Here is a 16674-nt window from a genome sequence, read left to right on the forward strand (position 1 = left end):
GAGTGGTCAAATGTTTCTCTATAATGACCACTACATTTTATTTGACCAGTGTCTATGGTGCTACTGTGCTAGTTTTTATGTCTCTTGGCTTTTCTAGCAACGCCAAAGTCATGGGTTTGATTCCCAGGGAATGCATGAAGTCATTGTTGCAAAATAAACCTCTTCAAGATGAAACAAGACTTCTGTTGGGTTTAATTTTGTGATGATGACTTGCCAGATGAGTAATTATGACTATTATTATTTTTTAATATTCATTTATGATTTTTATGGCATTTTCAGTTCACAAACAACTTACAGTTATGTAGAAGCTAAATATTGTCATTTTACGACAACATTACATTTTAAAATAAACAATAATAAAATTTGTCATTAGTACCTCACTTTCACTTTACTCCAGGCTCTTGTCTTATTTTGGGTCAGACTTGACGAATTCGGTTGTTAAAGTTTAACTAGAGACTCACTCTGACCAGATCATTGAATCAATCAATGAGTTGATGAATTGATGAATTGAGAATACGGTGCTTAGCATAAGTGAACACACCCATGCTAAAGTTGACTAAAAATAAAAAATCATCCGTTGGAAATTAATCTTAATGCCTTAATTAAAAAGAATGAGGAAAAATCCAACCTTTAAGGACACCAATTTTCTTTGTCAATGAAAAATGTATTGTAAATACATAAATGTTCTTCCTTAAAATACAGGGGGCATAAGTCAGGACACCCCTATGTTAAATTCCCATAGAGGCAGGCATATTTTTATTTTTAAAGGCCAGTTATTTCATGGATCCAGGATACTATGGATCCTGATAAAGTTCCCTTGGCTTTTGGAATTAAAATAGTCCCACATCATCACATACCCTTCACCATACCTAGAGACTGGCATGGGGTACTTTCCATAAGATCATTTCTCAATGCAAATCAAACCAGCTATTAGGCTAACTCAAATACAACCATGCCAGTCTCTAGGTATGGTGAAGGGTATGTGATGATGTGGGACTATTTTAATACCAAAGGCCAAGGGAACTTTATCAGGATGCATAGTATCCTGGATCCATGAAATAACTGGCCTTTAAAAATAAAAATCTGCCTGCCTCTATGGGAATTTAGCATAGGGGTGTCCTGACTTATGCCCCCTGTATTTTAAGGAAGAACATTTGCTTTCTTGAACAAAGAAAATTGGTGTCCTTAAAGGTTGGATTTTTCCTCATTTATTAAATTAAGGCATTAAGATCAATTTCCAAAAGATTATTTTTTATTCCTCTTTTTAGTCAACTTTAGCATGGGTGTGTTCACTTATCAGATTCTGTGCGATTGATATCTAGATATCAGTTCGAAACAACAAGTAATGATATGTTTTTTATGAAATATAGCGGAAAAGTCACATAATATGCTTTGGAATGTAATGAAGTTAAATGAAAATAAAATACAGATACTTGAAAAATAAGTACAGTAACAAAGTACAAATACTGTTACTGTCCACCACAGATAATTGTTGTTAACTAAAACTGTAAAAAAAAAAAAAAAAAAATTGTAATTGAAATAAAGTATAGTTGAAATCTATAAAATAAAAATTCAGATGAAAAAAGTATTATCTTTGCAATTAACTTAAATAAAAAAGTTGAAGTTGAAGTACTAAAATTACTAAAACTGAAATAAAGATATATTAAAGCTAAATAATAAAAAAATAAAAAAATGTTAAAAGCACATACCATAATTACTAAAACTTACTGACAACTGAAAATATAAAAATTAAATCTAATTCAAAAATAAATACTATAGTAGTATATAAACAATACAAACATAACACTGATAATAAGTAGCTAGTTTTAGTAGCATTAGTAGTTACCTGATCACAGAAAATAACATCAAACTCCTCCCCACTAAAGAGCACAAGATAGAGAGTTAGGTAGATCATGCGCAGGTATGCACAGAGAGCGTGGAAATAACCAAACACACTGGTGGGCAGCCAGTCGCCCACACACAGCACAGGCAGGTCAGGTGAGAGAGTCTCAGAGAAGCAGTGCTGGGGGTCATAGTGTGCCGTCCAGATCTGAACAGTGCAGCCGCGAGATCGCAGAGCTACAGCTGCATCCACCACCAGACGCTCCGCTCCACCTATACCCAGATCAGGGTGCAGAAACACCACCCGAACCATCCTGTTCTGACCAGAACCTGTTGAGTCAAAAGGTGGTCAAATGACAGTTACACCTCATTTTTAAGCTCAACACAAAGCAACTAGATTTTCCAGTTACTCTTTTTCCACAAAACCTATAATTATCACACATACACTTATATTTGCTTTATTTAAATGACAACATTTCATAGACATCTATTTTTTTTGTCAGATTTAGCTCACTTCTGAGTACACATTTGTTCCCAAAGTATGGTTATAAAGTTACCATTGTTTTTATCAGATGATTAATCTAATCACATCTTAGCCTTGATTACATCAAGTATCTCATGTCTCTACGATGTTACAACAGGCCAGAGCGCGCCCACGTCTCTGTGCACGTTCACGTGTCCATGTCACTGGGACATCTGTCATAAACTCTAATGCCTTCTATTGTATATTATTACAGCAGTCCTGCATCATTAAATGTCTGCAGATATCTATAAACAAGTGCGATACGCCAAATCAAAGTTGGGAAAACATCCATATTCATTCTTATACATTATACAGTAAGTCTAGACTCAGTATATACCCTGCTACATACTAAGTAGTGACAACATTGCACACAAAGCACATAAAACATCATATTTTCTTTACACAAACTCAAATTGTGCTTACAGTAAAATGTTTAAAAAACATTGAGGCGAGAAAATGCGTACCTTTACCGTCAGGTGTCTGTATGAATGATCAAATATAGCTCAAAGTTCGCGATTTAGTGAAACTGGCTTCCTGATTGAGCCAAAATGTCTGCCCTACTCTGTACACATCATCAATTGCACGCGACACGTCACTGCACTCTCTTCTACCGCCTTTGGGTTTTCACAAAATACATTTAGAAGCTGAGCTGCATTCGCTGATTTTAGTTACCTTTATTCGGGACGGTTTGAACGTTTTATATCAAATTAGGTTTACAAACGAATCCAAATTGCGTTTAAAGTAACACGCAAGATCACAGTTCCGGTCAGGCGCTCTACTGGCTCCTATTGGGGTCCTTTAGATGGCTGTCGTGGCCTTCTCAGCGAGACGTCATCAATAGTCTTTCTCTTGTAGTTGTCTGGATCGGCTGGAGTTCAGTTATAGAGACAGTCACTTATTCATTATTTTACCCGCAGTCTCCTGAAACATACACTATTAAACAAAATGGTAAGGTTCTTAATCCAGCTTTTCGTAGATGTGGAGCTTTATATTAAATGTTTTGCGCGTATTAGTCATATCTGGATTGCTAGCTGTCTAGCCAGTCATGCTTTCTAATAACGTAACGTTACCGTTATTTGGAATAGTCTACTCAGTTTTACCATTTAATTGCTTAGTAGCTAATCGCATGTGAGTTTCAATTACTAGCAGTGGGGTTTTGAATAGTATTAAGTCTTGTTGTGCTAGACGATTCAATGCAGTTTGTGGGTTGGTTTGCTCACTAGCTGCAATCAGCGCATTTGTTTGGGAGACGTGGCTCTCTTTTGGACCCCCTCAGTCTAAATCTGGTCCACTCTTTTACCATGGATACTATCTTGTACTATTGAGTCTAGGTGGCATTATCTCACTATTATCTTGGATTGAACATCTAGTGATCTATATCTTTTAAAAAATATTTTATCATCCTCACATAAGATATATATATATATATATATTTATTTTATCTTGGTGGGATTTATCAGCCATTTAAGGTCTACTATAGCATTATTAACTTATTGTTCTTACTGTAGCATGTTTACACATACACAAGTTTCTGTTTGTGCCAGAAGTCATATTAAGTCAATCACTGTGCATTTGGTGTACCAAGTCCTTTATTTGTCTGTCATCTCAGCCTGGTCCCGCAGCTAGTGCAACAAATGTTGGTGCCTCCAGCCGTTCCCCGAGTAAGACCGTGGCCCCCCGCGCTGCCGGCACCTCAGCCAGACAGAGGTAAGAACCTTGCAAGAACAGTTGCACCATCAAGCTGGATCTAATAGTGTTCCTGTGATTTGATCAGCAGACCTGAGTGTTATTGTTTATTCTGACCTCTGTAAGTGACAGTTGACCATCATTAGTCTCTATTTAATGTCTGTCCTGTGAATTTGACACCGTCAGGGTATGATTTAGTTGCTCACTGAACTGATAGTCAGGCTCTTATCAGTTGGTTGGCATTTTAATTTAATTTTAGTGTTTGATAATATCTGACACTTTTATTTGTCTTGAATGTTAAAGCATATTTTCTTATTAGGAAAGCCCCTAGCAGTGGCGCACGTAGCGGAGGCAGATCCACAGCATCAGCTGGCACAGGAGGGATGTGGCGCTTTTACACTGAGGACTCACCGGGACTTAAAGTGTGAGTACTCGCGCAGAAGGATTTAGAACTCTTTCTACCCAAAGAGAGAGTAAAATATATATATAAAAAAAAGAATACTTTTATTCAGGAAGGATGCATTGCATTTATAAAAAGTAACAGTAAAGACATGTATAATGTTACAAAAGATTTCTATTTAAAATAAATTCTGTTCTTTTTAACTTTTTATTCAAAGAATCCTGAAAAAATGTATCAAGTTTTCTACAAAAATATTAAGTGGCACAACTTCAGCTTTGTAATCACAGGGATAAATTACATTTTAAAATCTATTAAAATAGAAAAAGATTACTATGATTTGTTATAATATTTCACAGTATAACTGTATTTTTGATCAAATAAATGCAGCATTGGTGAACATAAGATACTTTTTTCAAAACCCCAACATTTTTGAATGGGAGTCCGAGTGTATGTACATGAATAACATTGTTTGAAAATTACATTTATTTGTTTATTAGAAATGTTCATATAAATAGTGCTTTTAGTAACATTATTATATATAATTATTATTCAGTTATTCAAATATATAACCGGCATGTATTTGAAAATAGACTGCAGAAATGAAGCAATAAAAAAAAAATACAGGTATAATCAGCCAATGTTGATATCAGTTTTTTCTTATTACAAGAAAAATCTTATGTAATATTCATTTCCTTTTTTATCGCTTGTTATTATGACTTTAAAAAAATCATAATAAAACCACAAGCTAGGAAATCATGCTAGACATTTTTATTGCTTGATTTAAGGACAAAATAAGAAAAGGTGATGATTTGAGGTACTTAATGTGCAGAGAACCAACACAGACGCTCATTTTTAATTCATCCCCTCAGCTCAACAGGAAGTGACACGAAAGGGACGGGCAGAGGGTTCTGAGAGGTTTAGCATTTATAAGGATAAACATGAAATTTTAACGACAGGAAATTGGCCTCATGGGCTCAACCTCCGTCTTTATTTGATGTCTCCCCTGCCGTTTCCCCTCCTACAGCTGTGTGCGCCTGTATTTACAGGCTCTCTCAATGAAACTAACTTCTGTTATAGTCTGTTCATCTACAGCAATTTCTCCTTTTTTTATTTAAAGAGCGGTTCTAGATTTGTAATGTTACATCTGTTCATTCAATATGTAGGAATTATCCGAGCATGTCAGAATGGATTTGAGTGTGGTTACAGTGGCTGTATTTACAGTCAAGAGTCTCTTAGAGTTAGAGAGTCTGGAGTTATGAGTGAAGTCTTTTTCACTCTTTAGATTGTGTGTGTGTCTGTGTGTTTTGAGCTTAATTAAAGTTCCGTTGGAAAAGGTCACATCAATTAAAGCCTGAGGGGTGGGCCTTCTGTCGGCATGGTTACGCGGCTGCCTAGCGACTCAGGGGATGGTCAGTTCCTGCTTTAATAAAGCCCCACATTTTCCACCTAGCTCGTTAACAGTATCCTACTCGCCAGCATTTAGAATCCTAATTACACCATCTTCTATCACATGATTAAGACGAGCAGTCCCGATTGGCCCACAGAGAGGAAGTTTGTGCCAAGCTTTATCTAAATTCCTCTCATATTCTAATCAAGGATCTTCTGAAATTTGAGAATTAGTTACTGAGTTTAGTCTGTCTGTCCTCCACTAGGGGTCCCTCTGTCTTACCAATTGTTTAATGATCATAATGAGATCTGGCAGTAATACCATCTATTTCTTTTCCCCCTTCTTGCAGTGGCCCAGTACCCGTTTTGGTGATGAGTCTGCTCTTTATCGCATCTGTATTCATGCTGCACATCTGGGGAAAGTACACACGCTCCTAAACCTGCATGACCTCTGGACCCTAAAGCCTGCCGCTGAATCTTAAGCCATTGGACTTGGACCAAACTCTGACCATCAACACCTTTTCCTTCATTAAAACCTCAATTTCAAAGGGTTTTCAACCCCATTCAAGTTTACCCAGCCACTACAACCGTTTGGTAATTTACAAACCCTCAGCTTGCCCTCCTTCCACCAGATCAGGACATCTTTTTTGTTAAACCTTTGTACAAACTAATATGTAAAATTGTACAATAAAATGCTGTAAAACTTGTCACCATTGTTTTTCTTTCATTTTCACTAAGGGAAAAAACCAGAGGGTCTGATTTGCATCACAGAGCATAATTAGCACATCTCCAGTCTGTGGGATAAAAAGTGGTTGTATGCAAATGTGCATTCCAGACGTGCCGTTACTGTGTGAGCTGTTTTGGCTCCACCAGTCTCTGAACGTGACGTAATAGGTGTGCTATTATTCCAATTCCATTGAGCTTACAGTCATGTCCTATCAACACTAAATCAACCGTGCCTGTGCAAAAACAAAATCTTGCCCTGCCAAGCTCACAAAATTATATAAAAAGGGAATAAGAAATTTCTTTAAATCAGGTGTTAATTTATATTTTAAAACAGCACAATGTGTGGCTTTGCTTTAAAATAGCAATTATATATTCCTAATCTGTTGTAAATGGTTAGATTCTTTCAGTCATTGAAATGATGGGTTTCTCAGCACCCCAGAAGCCAGAAAATCTGAAACTGCATAGAGTTTCGCATCTGAGCTCCTCATAAGTTCTTTTCAGAAAGTGGGCAGGTTTAATTTGCAGCCTGTAATGGAAGGGATTGAGTTGTATCTGAACATAAATAAGGGCTTAGACTAAGCCTGAACTAGTTCTTAGTTCGATTAGGACATTTATATAGCTTTTATAAATGTGCCTTAGAAAAAAAAACATTACTGGTGTGCACCTTGAGACAAAACAATGGCACTGACATATTTTAAGATATGTCAGTGCAAGTTGCTTTCAGTTAAAACAGCTCAAACATGCATTTTAGTCTTCGTTTGTGAAACTCAGGGAAGGAGTTGTGGCGGATGCAAGAACTGTTTGAAGGAAAGCCAAAGCAAGTGACCAATAAAACTGTACTGATTAGTAGAATTATAAAATTCATGCTATTTGAATTCATGAGGGATTCCATATGGCTTATCTTTTGGCTGAAAGATACATGAATTAGCCTCAGTTTAACAGAAATCTTCTTCACTTAAAAATAGACAAGCATTCCTTCCATTTGCAACACTGAGATACATGTTTGTCAAAACATCTAAATTAAATGTTCTATTTTTTGTATATTTAATGACCTACGGGATTATAGAGCCTGTTACACATAATTTAGGCATGTTCAGAATCAAACAGGCCTGTTCATGTCATTTACCTCAGTTCATGGCATATACAATTTGCTAAAGGAATACTTCACCCACAAATGAATATCCCTCAGAATGTCTATTCTAGATTGTGCTAAATTGTTTTTGCTGATAATATCCACAAACGGACATAAAACTGAAGGCGCAGTAGCGATTTAGCTGTTGTTAGCGGGCGCGTATTCATATACGAACGTCAATCATAATCTTCACCCGACAGCATGAAATGATCCTGTAGGAGGCGCTGTGACCCACTCTAATAGGTTAAACAGCCTCTCTGTTTCTGTGTGTGCGAGTTTAAGTCTGTGATCTTCATTATTCATGTCCTAACTGAGAGTAAGGTTTCCCTCTGGTTCATTCTAATCCCAACAGCTAACAACACACTCAGAATTATTCAGTATCATCTGAAAAATGGATCCATATGGGCAAGGAGTGCTGCATTTGAGTGTGTGTGTGTGATAGAGATTGCATGGAGTGTGTTTTAATTGTTGTCTACTGGGCTCTATGTGCTACTTTAGGCTGAGATCCAGTGTTTATGACTAATGCATTAACATACAATAATCTGCTCCAGATACAAAAACAAAAAAGAGTGATTATAAATGTATTTATATTAAAAGCATTTTATTTATTGTTTTTAAATACATTTTTTTAAATATTTTGACTATTTTTAAAATATATACTTTTCATGTTTATTTGTCATATATTGCACCATTAGTGTTTTTACTATATATTTATTTTGACATGGATATGGGTCTATTTGCATATTCAAGGACTAGAGGAAGTCACTGAAATTCACACTGAATTTCTTTGAAATTTGAAAACGTGTCTGGGTGAGCGTGTTCACACCTCGAGATTCAGAGTTTTTTTCTGTTCATTTTTTTTTTTTCTTGTAACCATTTCCTGACTTCTAACCACTGCCTGTGTAGAGGGACAGCCCCGGAGAAAAGACACTCACAGAAATCACCAACAACAGCTGCATGCAGAAGCTCAATGCTTTCAGTTTTTTAAGGCCGCATGGCTCATTTTCTATGCAGATACCTCTTCCTTTCTTCTTTATTTCTCTCACATACACATATTACCAGACTTTTTCTTTCCTCAGAGGACACACAAACATTCACCCCTTTACTTCAGTGATATCACTTTCAACACATTCTCTGTATAAGTTTTTTAACTTGTTATAATCAAAATTAGAACACAATTATTTTCGAGAGAAAGGGAGTGATGTGGAGGAAACCAGAAGTGGAGCGGATCAGTTTGGAAACCCCAGGTTGGCAGTCGCTAGTCAAGGTGGAAATGCAGGTTTAGCTCATTTTCAGAGGATGTGGTTCAGGAAAGAGTGCAGTTTGCCCCCGCCCCCTAAAAGTTGGTATGGTGGACCCTTCCACTTGGGGAAATTCTGTGTAATACTGGAACAAGAAAGTTGAGGGAGTGGTCAGGTCTAAACGGGGTCCAAAACGCTTTGTGATCCGATGACTCAAACCAAATTGGAGGTAAAAACCCCCATTACGACATCGCATTTGTAGTGTAAATGTTAATGTGTTGTTGATTAAAAGTCCGCCTACTCAACTGTCAGTCATCCATTGTGCTAAACCTACGGTTTTGAACATTGAAAGTAAGATATCAAAATTTGGCAAAACACACACGTTCCTGAAATGGAACACTCAAGAGTCAAGATGGATGATAATACCAGGTGTAAACAGGCCAGGTCATGCTCGTCTAAATCTGGTCACTTTACACCATTCTGTCAAAACAAAACCCGATTCATACCTTGGATATTTCAGTAGTTATTTGTAACTCTGGAATCGCATTCACATGCACAGCAACCCAGGTGTGTCGCACATTACAGCAGAGCAGTATCTGTGACATGTTATTGTCACACTATGATACATGTGATGTGAAATAAAAACTGACAAGTGCGGTTTATCTTCTTGAAAGAGACATTTTGTGAGGATGACTTTGTAATAGCCCGGAGGTGATGACACGGTGGCATTTGCATAAGTAGAACAAGAGCAGTGGCAAGCCACTCCTTGTCTGTGGGAAGTGAGCCTCCTGCATTCTTACATCTTTTGTACTTACTTATCATGAATTTCATATGTGCTAAGGAGATTCACTGAAATACATAATGATCTTAGAATTGTTTCCCTAAATATTCACGTGTCTGCTCACATAAAACATTTAGACTTTTTCAAACTGTTTCGTTTATGTTAAAACAGTTATCAAATGTCCTGGAATATCTGAAAATATTTCATTTTCTTCAAACCGTCACTATAAATGTGACAGTATATAGTGACAGTTTGAAGAAAATGAAGTATTTTCAGATATTCCAGGACATTTGATAACTGTTTTAACATAAACGAAACAGTTTATCTATATCTAAAATAACTCAATAACTTTAATTACTAAATATTCTTTTAAATTGTTTTCTAGAATGCTTGGCATGATGGTGATGACATCAAAATTGGTGACAGTGAATTTTAACATTTGTATTTATTTATCACATAAAATGTACACATAATCGCTAAATGAAAATATGTCAAGGTTCTTTGGAAAATAAAATTTTGACGTATGATTTCCCTGATTTAAACACTTTTTAAAATTTACTGCGAAGGAAAACTTCCAAAATCCAAAGAAAAAAAGAAGAAGATTTCAACACCTGAGGTTAAGTGAGTAGACACTAAAAAGTTTAAATTCATTACAATGCTTACAGTGCTATAGCATCCTTTCAAAGTAGATTTTTTTTTATTTTATATTTTTTCTCTATTTTGTCCTCTTATTGAAGAATCGCCCATATAACAGAGACTTTGTGGTTATCACACCTTCACCCGTGGTTCAAACCAAATCTGTGATAAGTGTTTAAAGTCAAAAAGAAAGCTGATTGTTGGCCTCCATTAGTAATCTGTCTCTTTGATCTGTGCGCTTCTGATGTTTGGGTGTATTTCTGTTTCGGTCTCTGTCTCTGTCCATTTCTGCCTCGTGTAAACCGAGTGTGTGTGTGTGTGTGTGTGTCTGGCAGTGTAACTGGGCGTATGGCTCAATGAGTTTGAGCCGTATTGGAATTGCCTACTCTCCTCAGGGAGCCAGAGCGGACAACTGGTGTGGAATGGCGGGAGAAGAGCAGCAGCTTCAGGATGGTAGTGTGTGTGTGTAGGGAAGCGTGCTAGTAGAGTGCCTGGTTTTAATGGATCATATGGTTGATAAAGCGTGGAATGGAGAGACAGCGGCCATTGATCCTACACTAAGGCTACACCAAGTTACTGAGGTCCTTTGAGACACACACACACACACACACACACACACACACACACACACACACACACACACACACACACACACACACACACACACACACACACACACACACACACACACACACACACACACACACACACACACACACACACACACACACACACACACACACACACACAAGAGGAACACTGAGTATGTATCATTGCTGACATTGCTTATATATAATGACAGAAATCTGTCTTCATTTTGACATTTTGATACATATTCAGTTCAGTGAGTCAGATGCTGATTCTCTGATTCAATTAAGTGAAGGATTCATGATACTGATTAAAACTGATAACTGCCAGTCTTTTTAAACTAATTGACTGAACTATTCATTAAAAGAGTTGGCTCATAAGAGTCATTTGTTCGTGAAGCAGACTTTGTTATTGATTCATTCAAATGGTTTGGAGTCTTTCCACCCGCTACTGTTATGGCAATTTCGTACGTTTTTGTATGATCTGCTTATGCCCCAGTAATATGTTTTAGGGGTGGGGTTAGGGAACCTTCATGTTTACTTCTTTTTAATAATAATGTTTTTGTACGACTCATATCGTGATTCATATAAAATCACCACCCTGTAACTTTTTTTACAATTTCCCATGAGATCAGGTTGGGTAATCAGACACTGCGCTGTATGTTTTGATTTACTAAAAAGAATGGGCTCATAAGAATAATTTGTTCGTCAATCGGACTACACTGGTCATGCTGTATGTTTTTTGATTCACTTAAAAGAACCATATAATAAGAGTCATTTGTTTGGTAATCATTCTACACTGGCTGCTTTGTACGTTGTTTGTGTTTGCAACAGAAAAAACGCTTTGCGGTACTATGTGTTTTTTTTGCGTCACATTCAAACTATAAAATCTCATTCACATCTGAAGTACAAAAAAAAAATATATATATATATATATATATAAATTATATATAGTAAAATATGTTCATCAATCAGAATACTCTGCTCTGTAAAAAGTGATCAGTTGACTTAACTTAAAGGGGTCATAATGCCATTTTTGTACAAGCTAATATGATTCTTTAGGGTCTAAATTAAAAGTTTGTAATATACTTTAATTAAAAATTCTCGTTAGTATTGTAAGAAAACACTTATTTTACCTGGTCAAAAACAGCTCTGTTTTCAGCACGCCGTTTCAGTGCATATGACTTTAAATGATAATGAGCTTTGCTCACCCCGCCTCTCTGTTCTGTGCGTACACCGTTTGAACACAATAACACAATAACCATAACGCGTTGTTCAGTATAAACGTGGGATTATGAATTATATTGAGAACATCATACATAGAAAACATGGCGTAATGTACCCTAAGTGTAAACCTTAGACACATTCATTGTGAAGCGTGCAGCTAGCGATTTGCAAAGATTATTTAATATATTAATATAAAGTTTAAAGTCCCCATGAATTCAAAATTGACCATACTTACTTTGTTTGCCTAAATTGATCGTTTTGTGTTGAACAATTCATCCATGCAAGTCAATCCACACAAAAAAAAATTTTGGCTTCGTAATCTTTCATCAAAATCTGAAATTTCCCCTCCCCTCTGCGTTGGAGGACCTTGCCTGATGACGTAGGTTTCACGGTTTGGGCGTCTTCTTAACATCCGTAATCACGCCCCTCCAACTGACAGTAGACAGGCTGAATGAAAACACCTACTTTTCTAGATCCAAACAGGTGCTAGTTGGGAAAAAAGCCACGCCCACCATTTTGCCTCATTTAGTATTCCGTTTCTCTCGGAAATACGTCACAACACTGGAGAAAAGTCGTTTGCAACTTCCGGTTCACGGGGACTTTAATAAAACGTTACACTCACTTCCGTTCTTCTGGAGATTCAGCAGGAACACCAATAGTTGGTACCGATCCTTTATTCATGAGCAGCTTCTTAGCAAATCCAGCTTTATACTGATCCTCGTTTATAAAGCAGTCTGGTGTGTGAAATGATTCGCGCAAACATGAGAGCATTGACGTTGCTCGTGGGGAATATTTCCTTCGAAAACAAACTCAGCCACTGGGTCTTCAGCGGTTCGGATTTAGGAACATTAAAATGACTGCTGTGTTCGTTATTACACCCAAGAACAGAACACCACAATCGCTTAGACCGTTAGACGCCATTCTGCTCATAGACAGTGCTCCAGCATATAAACAATGACCGCGCCGGTCCGCGCGGACTATGATTGACAGCTCCCTCACGAGCGAGGGCGGGTCTGTGTTGAAACGCTCATGTCAATCAACAATCGTGGGAGGGGCTTCCGACCGTGTGAGGTCACACGGTCGAACGGCTTGATTTGAGGCAGGGGAAAACATATAAGGAGATTAAAACAAAAACACTGGATGGATTTTTATCATTTTATGATGGTTGTGTACAGGCACTGCCAACACACATTTCAGTACAATCAACTTGTAAAAGTGCATGTACCATTATATGACCCCTTTAATAAAGTGAGGAAATCCATTGCCTTAAAATTATTAAGTAAATAAACTTAATGGGTATTGAAAAAATTCAAAAAAATTTGAACTTGACAATTCCACATAACTTATTTTTTTCAATTACGCATGACGTTTATTTACCTAATAATTAAGGCAACAGGTTTCCTCACTTTTTTTTAAGTAAAGTCAACTGATCACTTTTTACAGTGGCGGATTACACTCGCCTATACATGAATTCACATGTTAATACTCTCTAAAAGTGAACATTGTAATTCAGAACCAAACAGAGGCCTGGTTTACATCCTAAACCAATAAAACTGTTTAGTGAATGCCGGTTTTGATCAGTCAATCATTAATGAGGAAGAAACCGGCCGCCATGTGAGCAGGAGAGCAGAAGAACTGACAGAAGACAAGCAAACGATCGCGAGCCAATGAGCTCAATATCATCATCTGATGTATAGTGATAACGGTGTCATCACGTCTTCATTTTGAACAGTGGCATGTGGCCAAACGTCAGCTGGCACAGTGGTGGTTTAAACCAAACCAGGCTGTTCATCTGGAACTGTTGTAACTCTGGATGGATGACAGACAGAAAGTTGGCCTAATGTGACTCCGTTGGCAGTGAGGAGTGAATACCCCCTACCTTTCTTTCTCTCTTCCTCTCGAATTGTCCACCACTGTCTTTTTCCAGGTCCACACAGACAGAAATAGCAGTGTACTGAGTGCTGAGAAGGCAGTGATGATACAGCGTGTGTGACTGCCGCTGGAATGTGGAATATGTGTGTATGTGTGTGAACGTGTGACCTGCTGAAGAATGCGCTACGTTCGTATGACGTTGGGGGGCACGAGGATATCCCAAGTCACAGATTAAAATGGCGCAGGCAACGCGGATGGTCTCCCCTCTTCCTATTACTGTATGTGCTTTCTAATATTAACCCCCCCTCTCACCAGCACACATGTTCTGTCCCATCCCTGAGGTGCATGAGTATGTGAGTGTTATTTTTAGGGCCTGCTTTTTTCCACTACTGCTCAAGGAGGCCGGTCAGGTGGTGAGACGTGAGGGGGGCTTGCCTAATGAGAGAGGGCCAAATGCAAGACTATGTAACAGACACTCAGCACTATTACACAAACGCCCGTGCTATATATCACCAAAGACCTCAGCGATTGTAACACATGCTTCTGTAGGGCCTGGATTAGCTCTCACAAGACAACACACACTCCCAGTGTGCATTTCATGGGTGGTAGAGCCAGACAGAGCATGTGTGAGTGTGTAATTTGCTTTTTGAGGCTGTACCACGGGTCAGGTGCAGCTGTCACTAGCCAAGAATATATTCCAATTTGTTGTAATTTGCTGATCTAATTGTATTAAAAGCTACTTCATCATTTACTCATCACCATGTTGTTACAAACCCATTCAAAACCCTGGCTGCTTTTCCATTCACTGAAGGTATAGGATGTCATGCCCCAACATAGACAAAAACGCTAAAAAAGAAGAAAAAAAAAAGTAGTCAGTGAGGCTTTTGTCGTTTCATGTCGTCCGTTGGCATACATTAATTGATAGCACATTTGTACATTATCATAATTTTCCCGTCTTTCTGCAGTTCTGTTATTGTTAAGTTTGGTATTTGACAAATCTGTAATAAAATAAAATATAAATAATGAAAAACTTAAGCTAAGATACAAAAATTACAAAAGCTAATACAAAAAGACAAAATTACTAAAACTAAAATTCAAATAAAAATGGAAAATATAAACAATCATTAAAAAAAATCATAAAAAGCTAATTCAACATATCCAATAATCATATATAAATAACACTAAAATATTAATTTACAAAAAAACAAGATAAACAGTTAAAGTAAAAAAAAAAAAAAAACGTTTTTCTGGACACATCCTGTTCACAGTCTCTTTCTGTTGTTAGAGAGCACGAGGGTGAGTAAATTATTACCAAAAAAAAAAAACATTTTTGGGTGACCTATTACTTAAAAATGAAGAGAACTGGATAACATTTTTGAGGAATTTGGCATTAAAACTGTGGAAACAAGTTCCAACTGAACGAATTGTTCTCTTTCTCTCAGCTTCCACATGTCCAAACAGACGTGACCGTTGTAATGCTTTAGGGACAGCCGGGAGATAAGGCTTATGGAAGCATGAGTGTGCATGTGTGTTTTCTTGCTGTCCCAGCCAGCATCACCCTGTGATGTCACGGGGCAGGGGGTGGACACAGGACCAGGGTGTCACTGTCACGTCTCACACACTATGTCCTTCCTCTCTCCTTGTCCACTGCAGTACTGTCGCTCTTCTCATTTATCCCTCGTATGTTTTCCTTGCACATTCTGGAAAGCTTACCACGCATAAAGGGGGGCTACATTTAAATAAATCTCTCCCCCATTCCCCTTTATAGTACCAACATATCTATTTTTCACTCTCTATATAAATGTTACATGATTGAGGTGAGTGTATGCTGCGATCTCACATGAACAAGCTTGTGTGTCTTGTGTTTTGAGTGTTTATCTAGGTCTTCAGTCGCTCACAAGTGCAGATGAAAGGACACGCTTCATTTTGTGTCATGGAAAATCTGTTTGATTCATCCACAGTCAGCAGAGTCCAAGCGTAGCCGGAGATATCAGACATGGTCTCGGTTGAATTCTTGTAAGATGAACATTTCAATGATTTAATTAGTCCAGAAAGTTTTGACTTGTGTTTGAATATCCAAGTTTTTTTTAAAAGAAATTAATAATTTTATTAGAATGCATTACATTTGAATTATTCAATGGTGCAAACAGATATCATTTTGGCTGTGCAGCAGCTCTAAAAAAAAAAAAGTGTTATTGTTAAGCTGAAGTCAGTTCAGAGTGGATTCAGTTCTAATGTACTGAATCAACACTGTAAAGTGACAGTGACAGTAAAGTCATTTATAATATTACAAAAGATTTGGGTAACACTTTATAAGGTCTTATTTGTTAACATTAGTTCATGTATTAATTAACATGAACTCACAATGAGCAATACATTTGTTTCAGTATTAATTAATCTGTGTTATTACACGGCTCTGTGAAATGGTTGATTCTGATTGGTCAATCGCGCCATCCATCGGTATGTTATTCCCCGATAACAACCGCTAAAAACTGATAACACAGGCTCATCCGAGTAACTGAAGTCAGCGCTATACACTTGCTAGGAAGAGTTTTTCTTTGTGGATGTTTAGTGAGCTAATAAAATACTACAATTCAAATCAATATTTTGTGTACAATTATTTAATTATGTCATC

At 37.3% G+C, this 16674-nt stretch overlaps 2 protein-coding genes across 3 annotated transcripts in view; one reads left to right on the plus strand and one right to left on the minus strand.

Moving 5' to 3' along the window:
- The window catches only part of alg2 (ALG2 alpha-1,3/1,6-mannosyltransferase), a 92407-nt gene that overhangs the window by 2362 nt on the left and 73371 nt on the right, over positions 1-16674 (minus strand). The window contains exons 1-2 of one of the 2 annotated variants that reach the window (XM_056249454.1): positions 2830-2944; positions 1847-2172 (exon numbers count right to left, since the gene is read on the minus strand). In XM_056249454.1, coding sequence (XP_056105429.1) covers positions 1847-2155 — 309 coding nt within the window. In that variant the 5' untranslated portion in view covers positions 2156-2172; positions 2830-2944. Of the gene's footprint in view, positions 1-1846; positions 2173-2829; positions 2945-16674 lie in introns of those variants that run through there. The other variant, XM_056249455.1, reaches the window with a different exon arrangement.
- On the plus strand, positions 3163-6541 carry sec61b (SEC61 translocon subunit beta). Its single transcript, XM_056249456.1, has 4 exons — positions 3163-3313; positions 3975-4072; positions 4371-4475; positions 6188-6541. The coding sequence occupies exons 1-4, from the start codon at positions 3311-3313 to the stop codon at positions 6273-6275; spliced, it is 294 nt and encodes a 97-aa protein (XP_056105431.1). The 5' UTR covers positions 3163-3310; the 3' UTR covers positions 6276-6541.

The sequence above is a fragment of the Rhinichthys klamathensis genome, unplaced genomic scaffold, assembly GCF_029890125.1.
Source record: "Rhinichthys klamathensis goyatoka isolate OS25496 unplaced genomic scaffold, OSU_Roscu_1.1 h1tg000060l_1, whole genome shotgun sequence".
Taxonomy (NCBI): domain Eukaryota; kingdom Metazoa; phylum Chordata; class Actinopteri; order Cypriniformes; family Leuciscidae; genus Rhinichthys; species Rhinichthys klamathensis.